The 19735-nt window shown below is 43.9% G+C and overlaps 1 protein-coding gene across 1 annotated transcript; it reads right to left on the bottom strand.

The window, feature by feature from the left end:
- Positions 1–312: 312 nt before the first annotated feature.
- On the bottom strand, positions 313–16395 carry PDCL3 (phosducin like 3). Its single transcript, XM_044433842.1, has 6 exons — positions 16241–16395; positions 9384–9516; positions 7317–7407; positions 4225–4368; positions 3887–4095; positions 313–2007 (listed from the first exon to the last, which is right to left on the bottom strand). The coding sequence occupies exons 1-6, from the start codon at positions 16244–16246 to the stop codon at positions 1862–1864; spliced, it is 729 nt and encodes a 242-aa protein (XP_044289777.1). The 5' UTR covers positions 16247–16395; the 3' UTR covers positions 313–1861.
- Between the last annotated feature and the right edge of the window lie 3340 nt (positions 16396–19735).

Below are 19735 nucleotides of genomic sequence, written 5' to 3'. Positions count from 1 at the left end.
TGATTCACATTCCTCATGTTACAAGACAGTGGCCTGATGACTTTAGAAATAAAAGTGTCCATTTTGTAATGGCTGTGAGAACTTACTGGAGCATGGCCCCAGCTATGGACACTTACGCAGTTTTCTCTCCGCCACGAGGTGCTGCTCAGGACCTACCTAGAGATCATTTTTGGCTAAAACCCTTGGAATTTGTCAATATGAGGAAGTGTGGATACGATCGTATGACATTGTTCTCGCACAGATGTGTATAAGGAACAAGAAAGGATGTGAGGAAGTTGTAAATGTAATAATGGAAATTAAGTAAAATCTGCCTTTTGATGTTAAAAACCCTTTATTCTTGTGAATATGAAAAGGGTTAGACTGCCTTCAAATGTATATTATCAGATATTTGCATACCAAACCCTTTCCCAACAAATTAAAAATAAGTTTCCCTAAAGCATTTTGAAATCTGATGGCATACAAAAAGTACCCAAGTTTAAGTTACAAAAAGATGTCACAAATTTCTGAATAGTACACAAGTTCCAGGGCAATAAATATGGAAGTGCTGGTTCGGTCCTTTCCCAATCTGTTTCCATTTATATTTCAGATGAATAGAGTTATTTCAACATGCATCAATATATTGTACAGTCTAAACTGAACACTTTTTGAAATTTGGCATGAAAAGAACAAGTTCACCTTTGGAGTTCAGGTAAGTGCAAAACTGTAGAAAACTTTAGAGTCCATTTTGAACTATACCACTTCAGACTTCAGGTGGTTCAGGCGTTTGAATGCATCTTGATGTATTTACAAAACACATACATACAAACACCACTTCCTGCACATGAAAGACTAGCTTATTAAGATGAAGGAGCTCAGACTTCTTCCTTAGGTGCTACCTTTCCAGGTGCACTTTGTTTTACATCTGGAGCAATATTGCAACATCTCTCTTTTCCTATTTGAAACAGCAAAATCGTAACAGGCAATATTGTAATAAAAAAACTATTACTCAGTAAAAAGTCCATAAAGTTGAAAAATCATTGCTTTGTGTTCCATGATTTTTATTACTTTTATGAACAACTTGAAACATTATCATGGTTGTCATTAGGTTAGCTACTCACAATTCAAGACTGAATTGCATTGTTTCATGCAGAGTAAGGGAAAGAGAAAAGCAAAGCCATAAAGCAATGCAAAAGCAAAAATATAAAGGGGGAAACTATTTAAAAACATTGTCAGGTAACAATGTCAACATTAAAGCATGCTGCATCTCCTTTAGACATTCAATAACTCTGTATGCCTTGCAGATTTCAAAATACATTTTAGAAGTACCACCACTATAATTCGAGGCCTTGACAGCAGTATTAAGCTACTGCTTCTGGATGTTGCCAAATAAAGTAATCAGAGTATTCAGCACAATGTAATTCTTTAAAAGTTCATCATGTGTTTATTTAAGAATCAAGTCTTGCATCACCATCTTTTTGGCAGCAGTTCTTAACCATTGGTAGAGGCTTAATGGCTGTGCACTATAGTGGTTCAAATGACTGTGGTGCAGAAGAGAGAGGATCTCTGATTAGGAGGCATGTGAATTCCATGAGAGTCAAAGTAGTGTTGGTTTTAATTCACCACAGTGGTAATTGAACTGGGATTTGTCTGGAAGCAGTTTAAATTCTCTCCAGTATAGCCCTCTGCAAGCTTATTTACAGCCATAATTTCCTTTAGGAAGAAAAATCCACCAGAAGGGATACGTACCAGTGGTAGTTACTAGACTCCAGTCTTATACACTCTTAAATGGACGAAAGTTCCAGTGAATTCATCAAGTCCGACTGAATTTAGTCAGCACCAACTTCTGTATAATTGGACATAAAGGTGGAGCGTACAGGATGCCTTAATCATCATCTGAGTCACTTTCTTCTCTCCTTGTTGGAACAGAGCACTTGATTGAAGTCATCAGGTGGTCCTGTATCTGCTTCTTAGGGTTCTCCTCCAAGTCTGTCTTGATGGCACCAGACTCAGAAATCTTCCACTCCAATTCTATATAGAAGGAAAAATGATACATTGTGATGACTTACAAAGTTGGAAGGAAGGGAGCTCAGACTTCCATCTCCTCTTTTGTATTCCACACAGCTTTTTGAAGCAATCTCAAAAACATGTTTGTACCCACTGATGGCACATACTGGCTATTTGGCAATGGAAAGAAGCTTATTCGTACTGATAATTGTTGCTAGGGGAAGTGGAAGTCTGCATATTTTTCCAGAGTTAACCATTATTAATTTGCTCTATCTTTCATAGAGATTCTAAACAATCAAAATAACACATACATCCTACTCTCTTGCTTATTCCTTGCTTATTCTTTTGCTGTGAAACACTTCCCACTTAGCAGCAGGCCTTGATTACATGGGCTCAAATTGGCTTACACCCCAGAACTGGAAGACAGTCAATACAGCAAGTTAATCAGATGTCTCACTGTTAGCTCTGCTGGCAATCTCATCAGCCAACCTCATTTAAGCTGACAAAAGAAGCAGGTGGAATTAACGTGATCCTGACTTTCTATTCAAGCTGGTTAAGTTATACTAACGATCTAGTTATAAAATCCAGAGAGTACGGCTGGCTGAGGTGCAGCAAGATGACAGAACCAAATTAAGTGGCCCACATTAGGTGGTATTCCATTTATATCTCTCTGCTGGTAAAGACGTTAAGTGTGTCTGTGAATGGATGTGCAGATGAATCCCAGTATTGGAAAAAAAGCCTTATGACACAACGTTTAAGGTGGCAGAAAGTAGATCACTAGATATTTTGAACTTGCACTGCCAGCAGTCCTGACTACTGGCTGGAAGCTGAGGTCCAAATATCTGGAAACCAACCTTTTGCCAATCCCTTATACAGATACTCTAGATAGATGCACCTCAGCATACACTGCACTGAATTCAGTACACATGCATAGGATCACACTGGTAGTTTTGCAGGATGGACAGCACCTTTCCTAACTTTGAGAATTTACACTGTGACTGCAAGTTTCTCCCTGAAATGGTGTCCTCTGATATCACTCTGTTACTGAAGACTTGATCCACTTTCAACTTCCACCACAGCTCCTCCTCATTTGTTGAAATCCACCAATAATAAAGAGAAAATGCCTCTTAAATATAGAGGGTTGGTTTATGTGAATACACCGAGCACAATGCAAACTCAAGCCATGCAGAACATAACTAAACTCCCCTGCAATATAGACATAATCTCAGGTTGTATGATATGAAAGACTGAACTTTCCAAGACCTAAGATTTAAACAAACATATTAAAAGGGGTCACATCTCATAAATGAACATCAGTTCAGCATAGCTCCAACCAATAGGTAATGTTTAGGCAGACACTGAAGGAATGGAAGTACAAAAAGGAAAGTTTTGGAGTACTAGCTATTGCAGAAGACCTCAGGTTTTTCCTCTTAGAGCAGAGATTGATAACTGCAAGAGATCTAGGAGACATTTTTGCCCCCTAACCCTTTTCCTGTAGACCACTCTGGGAGGAGAAATATTTTTAAACCCATTTTTTTTCCAAATCCATAGCATGCAGTTGGTTTAAAAGGGAAGAATTTTAGCCTGTTTGCAAGCAAACTAAATTTGTTCCTTTATCATTTGATAGCTGCTACAGTGTGTCATTTTGTTTGTTTTAAAAATTGGTTTTGGGGTAAGCTAGGCAAGTGAGGAGGTAGCGGCAAGAGCCATATGCAGCCTGTGGGTCTCATGTTGCCCACAGAGCCACTTCATGTACACTTTTTTTTTCCTCTGTGGAAATTATCTCTATGACAGAAAAGGTAATGGCAGCAGAAGTGCTGAAATGGGGAGGGGCAGAACACATGTGCTGCACTGCACGCATAATTTTCCCAGGTTTTGACCCTTCGCACCTCCAGCTACTTACCATCTTTTGTAAGGTTCATGCCTCCGAACACCAGTGGTCCAATAAACTGGGCCCTGATGTCTCCTTCAAGGTAGATGAAGATGGTGGGAAGGTTTCTATCAGGGTAGTTGGGTATGCAGGTTGTAGAAATAGCTTTGACAAACTTGACATCTGGAAATTTCTTGGAAAGTGCATTTAAATGTTGGTTTATCAAGGCACAGAGGGGAATGCTGTATTTAAACAAAAAAGACAAATTCAAGAAAAATGCAACCATATGATGCTGGGGCAATTTTACCCAGCCCAAATTTGCTATAGAAAAGCTGCATGTTAACAGCAAAAGCTTTGAAATGTTTGCTTACCCTTGCTTGTAAAGGTGCAATATCACCCATATATCCTTGCCAGCTTTGGTAATTTCTTGGACATAATCCTGTCCCGAAATCTCTAATACTTGTCCAAATTTATTCTTTGCTTGAGATGCTTTCCATTCAGCTATCCTTTGCTGTCTGCAACATGCAGTGTTGGAGGAGAAAGGAACATATAGAAATAGATTTAGGACAGGGCTTAAGTGTTCAAAACCCTTCATGTTCACAATCTTGGCAATCTTCACAATGCCCTCTAAAACAGACAGTATTTTTATAAGAAACGGGAGACAAGATAACAAAATAACAAGTTGCCTAAGGCTGCAACTGAGTCTTTAGTGAGGTAGCCCAAACTTCTGGAGGGTTACAGGTTTACTTATATTTCCATTTATATGCTGCCAAATATTTAAAAGCCCCTAGGCAGCTTTAAAAAGTTGTCCATCCCTGGTTTATGATACAGTACAGACATGATTTGAGCCAGGAACCTCACAGTTCCATAATTACTTATACTCAAAGCTCCTTTCTTTTGCTACACCAAAATGGAAGGACAGAAGAAGAAAGTTGCTATTTGGTCAAGATGAGTTAAAATGTAACAGTGGCACAGTGGGATGTTCTTCACCCAAGAGTCTCCTGGAAGATGAAAGGCACAGCTGGAACCCAATGCTGGAGATGTAGCCTGTCCTTAACTCCCCGCCAGCTAATGTGCATCTTGTACCTTGGTGCTAGAGAAGAACCACGGTCCAATTATCAGATCTGAGAGCATCCCAAAGGCCACTAGTGATGGGACAGCTGATACAAGAGATTTCCTTAAAGGAAACATAGGATGCTGCCACATATGAAGTCAGATTGATGGATGACTCAGGCAGGGATTTTCCCCAGTACCTGCTGCCTGAACCTTCTAGCTGAGGAGAGATTGCATTTGAGAATTTGCACACACAATACATAATAAATCTTTCCTGAGTAAGCATTAGCTCCTACAAGTTCTGGATTGAGAATTTCAGTGGTGGGCACAAGAAGTGGAAGAGCTGGACCAGTGTTTTAAAGTGGTGGAACTCATGCTAGTGGTCATTGCTGGCACCATCAGATGATTTCAGAACTGGGCTGCTTGCCTACAATCTTAAATTAGTTTAACATTTTACTACCTGTTTTGATTTATATCCTGCCTTTCTACCAAAAAGGGGCACTCAAGGTGGCTTACAAAAGCAATTTTAAAAGATTTGGAAAAGCGCATTATTAAAATATAAGTAAAACATAGCCACTGCAGAATTTAAAAAGCACCCAACCCAGTAGCACCTTCTTAAGCCAAGCACTTCTTCAATAATAGAGTCCTGTTGCGCTGACAGAAGGACAACAGAGACAGAACAAAGCTAGCTTTCCTTGTGCACATGGGCAGGGGAGCTCCACAGCCCGAGAGCAGCCAGCCAAAAGTGGCATGTGTCATTGCCAAATGTGCCTTTGATCGCAGTGGTCTTGAAAGAAAGGCCTCTGCAGACCTTAAAGACTGGGCGACCGGAATGGGAGAGGGCAGACTTTCAGGTAGCCTGGCCTCAAGTCATACATGGCTTATAGGTTATTGCCAGCCCCTTTGCCCAGTGCCCAGAAACAGACCAAGAGCTCCCTATAATCAATCCTTTGCATTCATTCTGGATCAGCTTCTCAACAGATTTCAAAGTCATCTCTGTGTTACAATCGTGCAAATGGGATGTTAAAAAGTGGCCAGATCAGATACCTCTATAAACAGGTGTAGTTGGCACGCCAGCCTCAGGTATGCAAACCTGCTCCTGACCAGTGCTGAGACCTGGGCATCCTCATCCAGGGCTGAGTCCAGCAGTATACCCATCTGTGAGACTGGGTCTTCAGGGAGAGTATAACTCATAAGTTAATTCCAAAGAATGGGCTTACACCCAAGGAAAAGTAGGAAACTGCAACCCCCTTCTAGGTTAAGTGTCACATCTCAATTACAAATGGAGATTTGATTTCACAGACCAGGTTTGATACAGGCTGGCTTAGTGGGATTAATTTTATTCATCAGAGAATGTCAATATCACTGTGTTCTATTGATTTACAGGCAGGAGAAGCAGGAGATAGTGCAGAAATAGCTATTGACAAGTCTGCAATATCGAGCAGTTGCTAAGACTAGGCACTTTTATTTCTAACAGCAATATTCAATTTGTGTATGTTGAAAACTGGAAATGTAGATAATAAACCAAATTAGAAGTAACTGCCAAGGTCAGATATTTTAAAGAATTCATTTTAAATGCTACATGCATCATGGTAAAGATTTATATCAGAATTCTCTACTGAGATGGTGCTACCTACAGCCATTAATTTTTCAAGAACCACTGCTTCAATGCAGTAGATGCTGCTTAAACGTGCTCTCAGCAAACTGAGTGAAAGCAAGTGTTATTTAAACTGCTTTAGTAAAATTCATCAGCTCCTTTACAGTGTCATTTACAATTGCATGAGGTATTGCTGAATTTGGCTGGAAGCTTAATTCTCGTGCAGCACACCTGCTGCATATAAAGAGTCTTGGTGCCTGTGTGTTTGTAGAAGTAGCAGTGATCCGGGAACACATCAGGCTGGTTTGTCTTTATCAGATTAAATCAGGCTGCACAGTGCTCCAGTTGGACTGGTTTCATCAAAACCCACTTTTCTCTAATTTTCTAGGAAAGCCACAGAGTCCTAAACTTGCAATGAGTATGCTAGGAATGATGCATGCCTTCTGTAATCCAGAATACTAGAATTCTAGTTCCAATTATTTAGAACTTGTTCACACATGCTTGTGCATAGGTTCCTGAGAAACTAGAACTCATGACTAGGCTCAGTCTAAGCAGAAATTCTATCATGTACCACTGAGCTCACACAAATTGCACCCAGTTGTTGTCTTTTACAAGGCTCTGCCTTAATTTTATGATGGTCCCCTTAGCTATGTGTGAGTGGGAAGGGGGCATGAGTCAGCTAAAACTGGGTGAAGCCCAGAGATCATTCTGATGCACTTAAGATGTCCCTAGCTCCCCCCACTCCACCCCATAATTCAAGCACCCATTTGTCCCAATAACAACAAATACGATTGCCTGTGGGAGTTCTCTAACCTGTACATTTCTATAGCACGTTCATCTTCCTCATTGAATTCATCTTCATTTTCTTCAAGTTCTTCCAGAGTCATGTCTTCATAGGTTTTCACTGATATGTGAGAAATAGGTCATCAGTACAATATGGACAAAAAACAACCAATTTTTGAACTTTTAACCTGTTCGAATTCTGATGAGACTGGCAAAGGAGAATTACTCATCAAAAGTTCCCTTGTGTGAATAATTTAATTTCAAAGTAAGAGTCATTTTGAGGCATTTCACATTTTATACAGCATACCTGCCTCATATACATTTGCAGAGGTAAAGACTACAAAACATACATGTATGCTTGTCAAAAACGAGGTTCCAACTCTCCTAAGCAAGAGCATTTTGTATGTACACAAGCTTGTGTGTGTGCACACAAGTGCACGCACACGGCCAAATTTATTGAAAAAAAGAGTGACTACTTTTTAAATCACAGGCTGGAGCCCATCCCTCACAAGATTCAGAATTGCACATCAGAGCATCTCATTAATGCTGTTCCTACATCTTACATCCCAAGAGAGCTCATTTGTAATAAAGCTACAGCGCCCACTGTGCCTTTTCTTATTTTAGACAGCAATCATCAGTTTCTTTTCTAAATGATGTAAAATATAGAATGCAATTAGAGTGCACACAAAGGGATATGCTCTTGTTCAATAAAGGATTTTTCACAGCTAAAAGAGCACCCAGTGGGTCAGAGAAATCTGTCCAAAAATAGTATTTCCTTTGCTGGTGACATTTCAAAGCCATCATTCCAATCCCAGCGAACAAACCTACAAGGTGCATCAAAGGATCTAAAGAGAAGATACTAGTCCATGCCTGTTGTAATAAAGGTGGTACGGTGTGCACAAAGACAAATGTGCACATGTATCCTGTGTGTTCATAAATACGTTCATGATCTTTTTCTGCCAGGAATTAGCATAGACATAGTGGAAGTGTGCATTTTGAAGATTCTACTTTCTACAGTGATCACAAGACGTATCCTGTAAAAATATTAAAATGCACTTGTCCTATATTTGGTTATTTTGTGCCCTTCCACTAGAGCAGGGGTAGACAGCTTGTGTCCCTCCAGATGTTGGACTGCAGGGCTATGATTCTTCTCCTATGAGAGAAGCTGCAGTCCAACACCATCCAGAATGATACAAGTTGCTCATTCCTGCACTGGGCATATAAGAAAATGATAAATAATGCCCAAATACTATTGTGGCCAAAAAGAGATTAAAAGGTCCTAGCAATTTCTCTACAATGAGGAATATACCTCCCTTTACACTGAGGCTGGGGAGAGTTCAGGCTTGTGGGATCTGTTTGGGTTTCATTAGAATCATAAGGTTCACCCACCAGAACTTGGTAAAAGTTGGCTCAACCAGATGGACGTACTCTAAGAATTAATGAACAAGAATGCTTCTGAGCAAATACTCGGCTCAGGAATTCATGATCAGTGCCAGGCCCAAGCTCACATGTCCTGTCACACAGAAATGGACTTCCAGTTTTCTGCCCAAGTAGTCTTTTTCAGCAACTTAACTGGTATGTGCATTTGTGAGAGAGATTTTTCAGCTGTTGTTATTGTTAACTGAAAAAACTCATGCAAATCAAGCAGAGGCCTACTCTCAGATTCTGATCAACCTTCTGCCTACCTATGCTGCATTCAGAGTTTCATTAAAAATGAACTACAATTCTGGACCCAAGCCTAGCTCCAGCAATTGTATATTCATGTGGCTTTCTGTTGTCAAGTGTCAACCCATATGGTACGGACATCCCTTGGAAGTTCATCAAAACCTACCTACTTCCCAGAAAGACTACAAGTCTTGTATATACTTCTCTTAGGGCCCCATGTGATTTATAGTCTCCATAAAGGAACAAAACAATCTTAAACAACAACAACCCAAAGCCCTTCTCACAGGCAATCCAAGCCTCAAAAAGTAAATGACTTTTTGCAGTTAACAAGGCCTTTGTCTTCATTATGAAGGCTCATACATTCTGACGTGGCAAACAGTCAAGCAAGATGGATTATGGAAGTATTGGACTCATTCGAACTAGAAAGCTTACCAACTGATTTTTGCTGAAGGATCTGCAGCTCCCTCTCCTCTTCTGCCTGTTCTTGCTCTTTCAACTTTTCCTTTGGAGGAAGGATGCCCTTTTTACGTAAGATGTCATTCCACTCTGTGTCTGCATTAGGATCCTAGTATGCACAAAATGAGAGACAGAGAGAGACTGAGAGAAACACTACCAAATTCCAAACTTCCAGCCATCATGCCTCCACCACATACAGATTCAACTAGCAAATGCTAAACTGAGGAATGAACTTTCAAACTTGTTGCTGTCTGAAAAGCATCAAGCAGCCTACATATTGCTTGATCTCAAAAGACGATGCAGTAGAGACCCAAAGCAGCCGTTACTTTAAAGATGCCACAAGCTTAGTCTCTGGAACAGGGATGGGGAACCTCTGCTGCACAGGCCAAATCCAGCCATGCAGGTTCCCAACCAGCCCATGGAATCCCCCTTGGATACCTCCACTGTTATCTCCGATCTGCAGTAATTTGCAGTTCAATCCCAGTGTCAATTTACACACCCTGGAGAAGTACTGTTGTTCACTTATACTGGCAGAACAGAAAGATACGGCGGTATTTAGCAAAGAATGCTATATCACGATGTGCCACCATTGAGCTACAATTCTTTGGAAGAGACAGATAAATTAACAGAAAGCAACTGCTGCCCTATCTGGAAAGGAGACCTCCATTATTCACAGAATAGTGAATATGTGAATTATGAACTAGTGATTTTGGAATGTGCTTCCCGGAGTGGTTTGCCTGGTGCTGAGTTTATATTCTTTTCAGCACCAGGTTAAAACTTTTTATTTAACTGTTATTTTAAAAACTAATTTAATTTAATTGGGGACAACTCTAACAATCACTTTTATTTAACTTATTTAATTTGTATTTTTTGGTTAATTGTTATTTATTATGTTAAGATTGCTGCTTTATTGTGGTTGTTTTAATGATCGTAAGGGACAGCATGCAAAAGTTTTAAACAAAGTGATGTCCAGACTGGGATACAGTAATATGTAGTAGATGGGGCTGGTTTTGAGGATGATCCAGAAATTTCAGCTTGGTGGGGGTGATGTGCTTCAGTTATGTAATGCCCATATTGCACCAGCTACATTGCTTACTGGTATGTTTCCAAGCCCAATTTAAAGACCCTGTTTTTATTTTTAAAGGCTTAAAGGTTTTGGGACCTAACCCTAACCTTCACCATATCAACTGCTCAACAGCAGGAAATAAAGCGCGCCGGACGGGGCCCACCTCCTCCGGCGCCGCCCTCCAGAGGCCAGGACCACCGGCCCAGGACCTGGCTCCAGCCTGCTTCCCCCACACGGGTGAGAGACGCGCTGGGAAGGGACGGAGCTCGGGGAGGGCCCTGTGGCCCATAAAGTGCCAGCGGCGGCCGGCGGCCAAAGGGCAGTCGCCGCCGTTTGGGAGCCGTTTGGGGGCCGAGTGGGGGGCTGGGCTGGCCAGGGGCCATGTTTTAATTGGTCCACCTGCTGCGCCATGCTGCGCTGTCGCTGTCGCTGCTGCTGCCGCCGGACGGGCGCTTGCCACCGAGCCGGGGGCCAGCTGACGCCGCTCCTGCAGCCATCGCTGGACCACCCCGGCCATGGAGGATGCCAGGGCCACGCCAGGCCTGCTGCTGATGGCGCAGAGGAGGGTGCCGCCATCTTGCCGCCGGACGGGTTTCCGCGCCCCTCCCTGCTCCCCCCCGCTGGTGCCGGTGAGAGCGACGCCAGTTTGGGGCGGGGCACGTGGGCGGGCACCAGTTTAACCCGCCGGACCCAGCCTGGGGCAGGACGGGCTTGGAGCTCCCTCCCACCCCCCGGACATCGGCTGCATTCCACGGCTCGGTCTACCTGCCGCGCTGCGCTGTGCAGTTGCTGCCGCTGCCGCCAGACTAGGGCGCACCACCAAGGGAATGGGGAGTTTTTGATTGTTTTTATAATTTTATTGTATTTTAATCTGTTCTAATTTGTTTTTATGGAGTCGTCCCTGGCCATGTCGACGTTTGTGTTTCCTGGGGACCGTGGGGGCGCCGCCATTGGGGTGGTCATGGGTAATGGATGTAACAGCAGTGGGGGCTTAATGTGTCCACATAGAAGAAGGAGGGACAGATGGTTGACACCTGTCCCTCCTTCTGGTTTTGCCCCCAGCAGGTAGTCTTGTCAACCGCCCCTCAGGCCTGACGGTGCTGCTGCTCAATGCCAGGTTGGTCAACAATAAATCTTCCCTCATCCATGACTTGATTGTGGATGAGGGGGCCAACCTGGCTTGCATAACGGAGACCTGGGCAGGAGAGGGGGGGCGATGTCACCCTTTCTCAACTGTGCCCGCCCGGGTATCTGGTTCAGCACCGTTCACGCCCAGAAGGGAGGGGAGGGGGGTCGCTTTGGTTTACCGAGCCTCCATCTCCCTCACGGGACTTTGGTCCCTTCGAGGCCAGGGCTGGAGTGCCTCTACTTGGTGTTGGGCGACCGAGACAGATTGGGGATTCTGTTGGTGTACCGTGCACCCTTCTGCCCAACAGTCTCCCTGCCTGAGCTGACAGAGATCGTCTCGGACCTGGTGTTGAGGACCCCCAGGATGTTGGTCCTGGGGGACTTCAATCTCCATGCCAAGACTGGTCTGTCCTGGGCGGCTCAGGACTTCATGTCCTCCATGACGACTATGGGGCTGTCTCAACATGTCATTGGCCCGACCCATGAACGTGGATACACTCTGGACCTGGTTTTCTTGATGGGGCAGGAAGAGGGTGGTCTGAGGGTGAGGAATTTATGTTTGACATCCCTGTCATGGTCAGATCACTTCCTGGTGAGGTTTGTGCTCGAGAGCGGCCTCTCCCTCTGTAAGGGTGTGGACCCGATTGTGTGGGTCTGTCCCCGGAGCCGGATGGATTTCTGAAGGCCCTGGGGGAGTCTCCGGCTGACAAGACTGGTGCTCCTGTCGAGGCTCTGGTCGAACTGTGGAACGGGGAGATGACCAGGGCTGTTGACACGATCGCTCCTAAGCGTCCTCTCCCACCAGGCAGAGCCCACTCTTCCCCCTGGTATACACCTGAATTGTGGGCAATGAAGCAGGCTGGGAGACAGCTAGAGCGTAGGTGGAGGAGATCACAGGATGAATCTGACCGAACACACTTGAGAGCCCATTATCGGGCCTATGCTGTGGTGGTGAGGGCGGTGAAAAAGAATTTCTTTTCCGTTTCCACTGCCTCCTCAAAATGCCGTCCGGCGGAGCTTTTTCGAGTGGTACAAGGCCTGGTTCGTCCAGGTCCTAAGAAAGATCTGGTTCCACCCTCGAAGGCCCGCTGTGACAACTTTGCCAATCATTTCAGGGAGAAAATCGCTCAGATCCGTCACAAGCTAGACTCTACTAGTGACTCAGAAGTTTCTGGGGAGATACCAATGCTGCCGTCTGGTCCAAAATTAATGGATGAATTTCAGTTATTGCGGCCTGATGATGTGGACAAGGTGCTTGGAAGAGTACGTCCCACCAATTGCCTATTGGACCCTTGCTCATCTTGGTTAATAAATAATTCCAAGCACGGGATTGGGATCTGGATCTTGGAAGTGGTTAATGCCTCTCTGAGGGAGGGTCGGGTACCTGCCCCTTTAAAGGAGGCGGTAGTCCGACCGGTCCTGAAGAAAGCGTCACTGGATCCAGAGATGGCCACTAATTATAGACCAGTGGCCAACATCCCGTTTCTGGGCAAGGTGTTGGAATGGGTGGTGGCAGGACAACTCCAAGCTCTCTTGGATGCAACTGATTATCTGGACCCATTTCAGTCCGGCTTCAGACCCAGGTATGGTACTGAATCTGCCTTGGTCGCCCTGTACGATGACCTGTGCAGAGAGAAGGACAGGGGGAGTGAGTCCCTGTTGGTTCTTCTGGACCTCTCAGCAGCTTTCGATACCATCGACCATGGTATCCTTCTGGATAGGTTAGTGGGATTGGGGGTCGGAGGCACTGCTTTGCAGTGGTTCCGCTCCTATCTCAATGACCGATTCCAGAAGGTGGTGCTGGGGGACTACGGCTCTGCACCATGGCAGTACCGCAGGGGTCCATTTTGTCCCCTTTGCTGTTTAATGTCTACATGAAACCGCTGGGAGAGGTCATCAGGAGGTGTGGGCTGCGGAATCATCTGTACGCTGATGATACCCAGCTCTACCTCTCGTTTCCACCAATCCAGGTGAGGCAGTGGCTGTGCTGAACCGGTGCCTGGCCGAGGTAATGGGCTGGATGAGGGCCAATAAACTGAAGCTCAATCCAGACAAGACGGAGGTCCTGTTGGTTGGCGGATCGGGCTTCGGAGAGGGTGAATTGAACCTAGTCCTGAGTGGGGTTGCACTCCCTCTTAGGGACAAGGTCCGCAGCTTGGGAGTGCTCCTCGACCCAGAGCTTTCATTGGAAGCTCAGGTGACAGCAGTGGCGAGGAGCTCTTTCCTTCAGCTTCGGCTGATCCATCAGCTGCGCCCCTACCTGGAGTACGACTGCCTGGCGACAGTGACACACGCGTTGGTGACTTCCCATCTTGACTTCTGTAACGTACTCTACATGGGACTACCCTTGAAGACGGGTCCGGACACTTCAATTGGTTCAAAATAGAGCTGCCAGGCTGCTGACGGGGCGTTAAGTTCACATGACTCCAGTCCTCCGTCAGCTTCACTGGCTTCCCATTGAAGTCCGGGCCCAATTCAAGGTGTTGGTGATGACCTATAAAGCCCTAAACGGCTTGGGTCCTGGCTACCTGAAGGAGCGCTTACATCCATATACGCCTGCCCACCCCCTGAGATCTGCGGGGAGGCCCTTCTCTGGGAACCCTCCGTGAAGGCTTTCTCTGCGGTGGCGCCCAATCTATGGAATGCACTCCCCAGAGAGGTCCGCCTGGCGCAGTCGTTATTTGTTTTTTGGCGCCAGGTGAAGACCTTTTGTATTCAAACGTCATTTTAATTGCTAATATTATTTCCTTATTTTATTCTTTGGCCAGGGCAACTTATTTTATATTGTTAATTCGTTTTATATTTTGAATGTATTATATTTTAATGTTTTGTGAGCCGCCCCAAGGCTTCGGCGAATGGGGTGGCATAGAAATTTTCTAAATAAATAAAATAAGGTGGGCAACTACATGAGAATCTTTTCTGCAGCAGGTCCATAAATATGGAATAAGTTGTTTTTGTGGGTCCACCAGGCCCCATAACTGCAGGCTTTCAGGCTAAACCTACTGCTTTACCTTTGCCTTCCCCTGATTTGCTTTTATTGGTCTGGGGTGTGACAATAGCGGATAAATGATTTTAGTTTTATGCTGGTGTTGTTTTCAGAATGTATGCTGCAGCTATTTTACTTTTTATTATTTTATCAGTTTTTATTATATGAGCTTTATGACTATAAAATGGCTTGGAAACCCTAACAAGTCACCAGGAAGTATTTTAAATAAAATAAGTAAAATATAATTATTGACCTTACCATACAGTTATTCAAGCTGCCTAAAAAATCCATCTGGATTAGTGAGCAGCATACAAATTTAAAAATAAATAAGAATTTAAATACATTGTATTCAGAAGATCAGCAGTTCTGTAATGAGTCTCTAAGATCAGCTTCTGCACTGGGAGACTGTAGAATGCACTATGTAACACCAATTTTTAGAAAGGCACTCCTAAGGAGATCTGGAAATTTACAGGCTAGTTAGCTTAATGTTTTAAGTAAATTGGTTGAAAACATTATTAAAGTAGAATTAGTAACAATGCAGAAGGACATTAAACAAGAAACAGAGATTAGGAATAAATGTTAATTTCTCCTAATGGGGGAATGCAGGTCCAATGCTTTTCAATTTGTTCATAAATTGTTTGGACTTAGGAGTGAAGCAGCCATGTCTACTGATAGCAACAAACAATTTAGGGTGGTCTCCATAAAAGGAATTCTGAAACATTCCAACAGGACCTTTGTAAATTTGGAGAACAGGTATCAACATGGAAAATGTAACTCTGTACACAAGTGGGGCAAAAAATGCCAAGTTCACATATAAGCAGATGGGATGTGAGCTAGCGGTGCCTGCCCAAGATGAGACAATTCTGATGGGAAGCTTGATGAAAGTGTTAAGCAGGTGTACAACTGCTATAAGAAAGGCAAATTGGCATAATTAAGAATCTAAAATAAAATTGCCTATAGTATGTAACTTTATATGAACTATGCTACAAGCACATTTTGACTACTGTATTTTCTCCACCAAAAATGGCTACTTTGAAGGTATAAATGTGTAGAAAAAGACAACTAAAATGATAAAGAGGTTGGAGCAATTTGCCTACATGGAAAGGTTACATCTGGGACTGTTCAGCTTAGAGAAAAAGTGAGACAGGATGAAGGTGCATATGGTATGGATAAAGCTCATCAAGCGACATCTTTCTCTCTCTCTCCACCCAGGGTCATCCATGAAATTGATTAGTGGGAGATTCAGGCCAGATAAAAATAAGTACTTGTTCCCACAGCACCTCTTAGCTTCGTTTCCACTTAAGTTGTGCTACTAACCAAGCCCCACTACACGGAAGTACATCCTCCGGCGCATGCTCGCAGGACGCGTCACCACTCTCTCAGACTGGGGCCTTTCCTTTACAGAAAGCGGGACAATCACGTGTAATTTTGCAGCCCAATCCCCCAAACGTGCTAGCCATGAGGGTCTTCCGGGTTTGCGGAGCCACTCAGAGGCCAGCGAGCCGCGAGCAGAAGTAGCGGTAAACCTCCTCCCATTTCCGCGTATGGGTTTTCCTATTCCCACTGAAAGAACTCAAAAACGCCCTGGCAGGGCTCCCCAGTGCGTGGTTCCCTCGCCTCCTCCTGCGGAAGAGCCCGCTCGGAATGGCTCACCTGCATGGTCGCGCGGGAATTGTTCTGCCGCTGCTAACACTGACGATCACCGAGAGCCGAACGAGCCTGGAGCGCACCGCGCAGGTGCCCTGGATCGCTGGGCTGGGCGCGCTTCTGAGCGCAGGAAATCTGGTTATGCCAAACGCCGCGGACTCGCTGCCTCCTTCCCGAGTTGTCCTTATTAGGGCTGATCCGGGCACTTTCCGCGTACGGTCGGAAGAGGGAGTAGGGCCGCAACGTAAGGGCCGCAAATATGATTGATAGGCAGGAATCCAGCAGCGAAGCACCGCCTACATTTCCCCGGCTGCTTGAATCAGTACACCTTCATACCCTGCAATCAAGAGACGATTATTTACAAATACTTAAAGAACCAAAAACACAGATGAGAAAAGATAATTGAGGTCGAAGCTTTAATAGGATTTGTCGATTGTCAAATCGATTTGTCAATTGCATAATTGCAGACTGCACTGAACGACCTTACGCTTCCCTCTCCGGTGGTGTTGGGAGGCTCACAATTAACATTTCATTTTCGCCTCCGTTCTACGGTCATGCTATGCCATGCTTTATGACGGCTCTGTATTGTTGGATCAACAACACAAGACTCTGCAAACCTGATTAAAGAAGAAATACTCTGTGCATGTGGAGTTTTGCTTTTTAAGGTCTACTTCTTCGCAGGTTTAAATAGAAAAGGGCCTACAAAGCCTAGAAAAAAACAGACAGCTCCCAGCTATGCTGCTGTAGCTGGGGCAGGTTGGCAATTGTAGGCCTTTTTTCTGTATGAACCGGTTTAGGATTGTGCCTTCAGACTCACTTAAATTATACCACTATCGTGATGACTGCGGGGAATTGGAGTAGGTGCTTCTGAAAAAATATATGCTAAACATAGATGCTTGGAAATAAGCACCATGTTGTAGATATTTTTAAATGAAAAGTGCAGTCATGTACATACCCACTAAGCTACAATTATAAAATGGTTTGTAAAAGTCAGAAGAAAGAATGCTGCGGTGAGCCCTGCAGGTCTTGGCATATACACAGGGGATAAAGTGCTGATTCTATTTGTTTTGGGCTCCATCCACCCATCCTTTGGAGCCCGTTGGGGCGAGGAAATCCCTAGACTTCAGTCCTGAGGTCCAGCTCTATGTGAAATCTGTCATTGTTGATATCTTTTTTCCTCCAAATCCTACATAAGTTAACAGTTACAAATTTGGGAGCTGTATCTGTGTCACAGCTCAATGCTATACAAGCCTCTAAGTTTAATGGACTTTCTCCTAAGCCATCCTATGCACACTTACAAAGTAGTAAGTACCACTGAGTTCAGTGAAAGTATTTTTTCAGTAAACCTGTTTAGGATTCTGCTGTTAATCTCTGACAACAAAGAGGCCTTACTAAAGCTGTCTTTAAGATGCTACAAAATCCTTTGATGTTATCATGAAATGATATAATTCAGCAAAAGCAGCTTTCCTGCGGTTATATTTACAGTTCCCCAAATTCAGGTAGAATAATTTGTAAAACATGGAAATTGCTGATATGCAAATCATACATACTATTATTCTTCAGGGCCAAAACAATATTCTGGCACTTAAAAAGACTAACACAATTTTATGCTCGTAAGATTCTGTGGACTGGAGTCTACTTCATCAGATGCATGAAGTATTATGCTGAGTTATACAAATTGTGTGTGATCTGTAAAGCCTTCTGCAATATATTACTTCTATCTATCTATTTAGGATATTTGTATGCCATCCTTTGCAAAAGCCTCAGGACAGCTTACACAAATAAAATACAAATATATAACATAATTAATGACTCATTCTGACTGCAATTAAAATATGATAAAATTCAATATTAAAACTTATTAAAATATTGCTGAAATAAAAAGGTCTTAACCTGGCGCCAAAAAACATATAATGACGGCGCCAGGCAGACCTCTCTGGGGAGCACATTCCATAGACGGGGCGCCACTGCAGAGAAGGCCCTCCTCTGGGAACCCACCCTCCTAATATCCTTCACGGAGGGTTCCCAGAGGAGGGCTTCTGCTGCCGATCTCGGGGTGGGAGGGCAAATAGGGAAGAAGGCGTTTCTTTAGGTATCCTAAAGAATAACCAGCACCTTGAATTGAGCCCGGACTTCGATGGGAAGCCAATGGAGCTGATAGAGGACTGGGGTTATATGAGAATAACGACCAGTCCCGACAGCATCCTGGCAGCTATGTTTTGTACCATCTGAAGCATCCGGACTGTCTTCAAGGATAGCCCCACATAAAGCGTGTTACAGAAATCCAGCTGGGAAGTAACCAATGCGTGTGTTACTGTTGCTAGGCAATCTTCCTCCAGGTAGGGAAGCAGCTGATGGATTAGCTGAAGCTGAAGGAAAGTACTCCTCGCCACCGCAGTCACTTGAGCTTCCAAGGACAGCTCCGGGTCGAGATGATCAGTTTCACCCAAGAGTGCTTGGAGTTGTCCCACCACCACCCATTCCAACACCTTGCCCAAAAACTATACTTCTAATAGTGGATTTTAAATATAATTAACTTTGTTACTGCAAATGTTTTTAATAGTGTATTTAAATGTGTTTTAATATTTATATGAAACTCACCAATTACATTAAGTGGTATATTAAACAACAACAATAATACATTAATATATAGCTAAGAATTAGGCTGCAATTCAGAACAGAGTTGCTAGGGATTAAGCCTCTCTGAAGCCAGTGGGACCTCATTTTGAGGAAATATGCATAGGATTGTAATGTACACAACCCTTTCTCAGCTTAGAGGTAATACCATTCAGTTCAATGGAGCTTACTCCCAGGTGAAATGAGTATAGGCCTGCAGCCTTAAAGCACTATCTTATGGAAGGTGGATGTAAAAAGAGCCTGCAACTCCAGGATGCTAGAAGTTGTAAGCCTTTTTTTCAAGCTAAATCTGCATAGGGATACAACCTTAGCTACCTTTCCATTCTGCAATGAGTTCCACGTCTTATTCATCAGTATTTCACAGAAGACAGTAGGACAGAATTCTCAGACCAGGTATGAAAATGAATACTATCACCTCTACTACAAATAGCAATCCTCAGTGAGTGTATGCTGTGTAGCTACCTTGAGTTTAAAGTTATGCGCAATCCTGCTTTCCAAGCACTGGCAGGAGTCAAGAGGAAGTTAACAGCTGAACAAAATGCCATTTGGCACATTTCTGGTGTTTATTATATTCAGCCAACTGTCTGGGCAGCCTGTTTTTGCTGTTCTTGCCAAGAGGCTCTGCAGCAATCTTCTGGGTCTGGACAACACCCCAAACCATGGGTTATTCACTAAACCCAACAAGCCATGTTTTCTGGGAATGGTTTCTAAATCAACCCAGAGTGGCTTGTAAACACCTCCTGGGAAGCAGAGTGGGTTTAGCTGACATGCTAAGCCGCTCCCTTGGGGATTTAGCACGTTATGCAAACGGTGGTTGGTTCTGATCTACTTACAGAATAGCCTTCATGAAGACTTAGGCTGCAA

This window comes from Varanus komodoensis, unplaced genomic scaffold (assembly GCF_004798865.1).
Source record: "Varanus komodoensis strain SLA01 unplaced genomic scaffold, ASM479886v1 scaffold1, whole genome shotgun sequence".
Classification (NCBI taxonomy): Eukaryota; Metazoa; Chordata; class Lepidosauria; order Squamata; family Varanidae; genus Varanus; species Varanus komodoensis.
The sequence above is the reverse complement of the archived record's forward strand: the minus strand, read 5'-3'. Positions and strand labels throughout refer to the sequence as shown.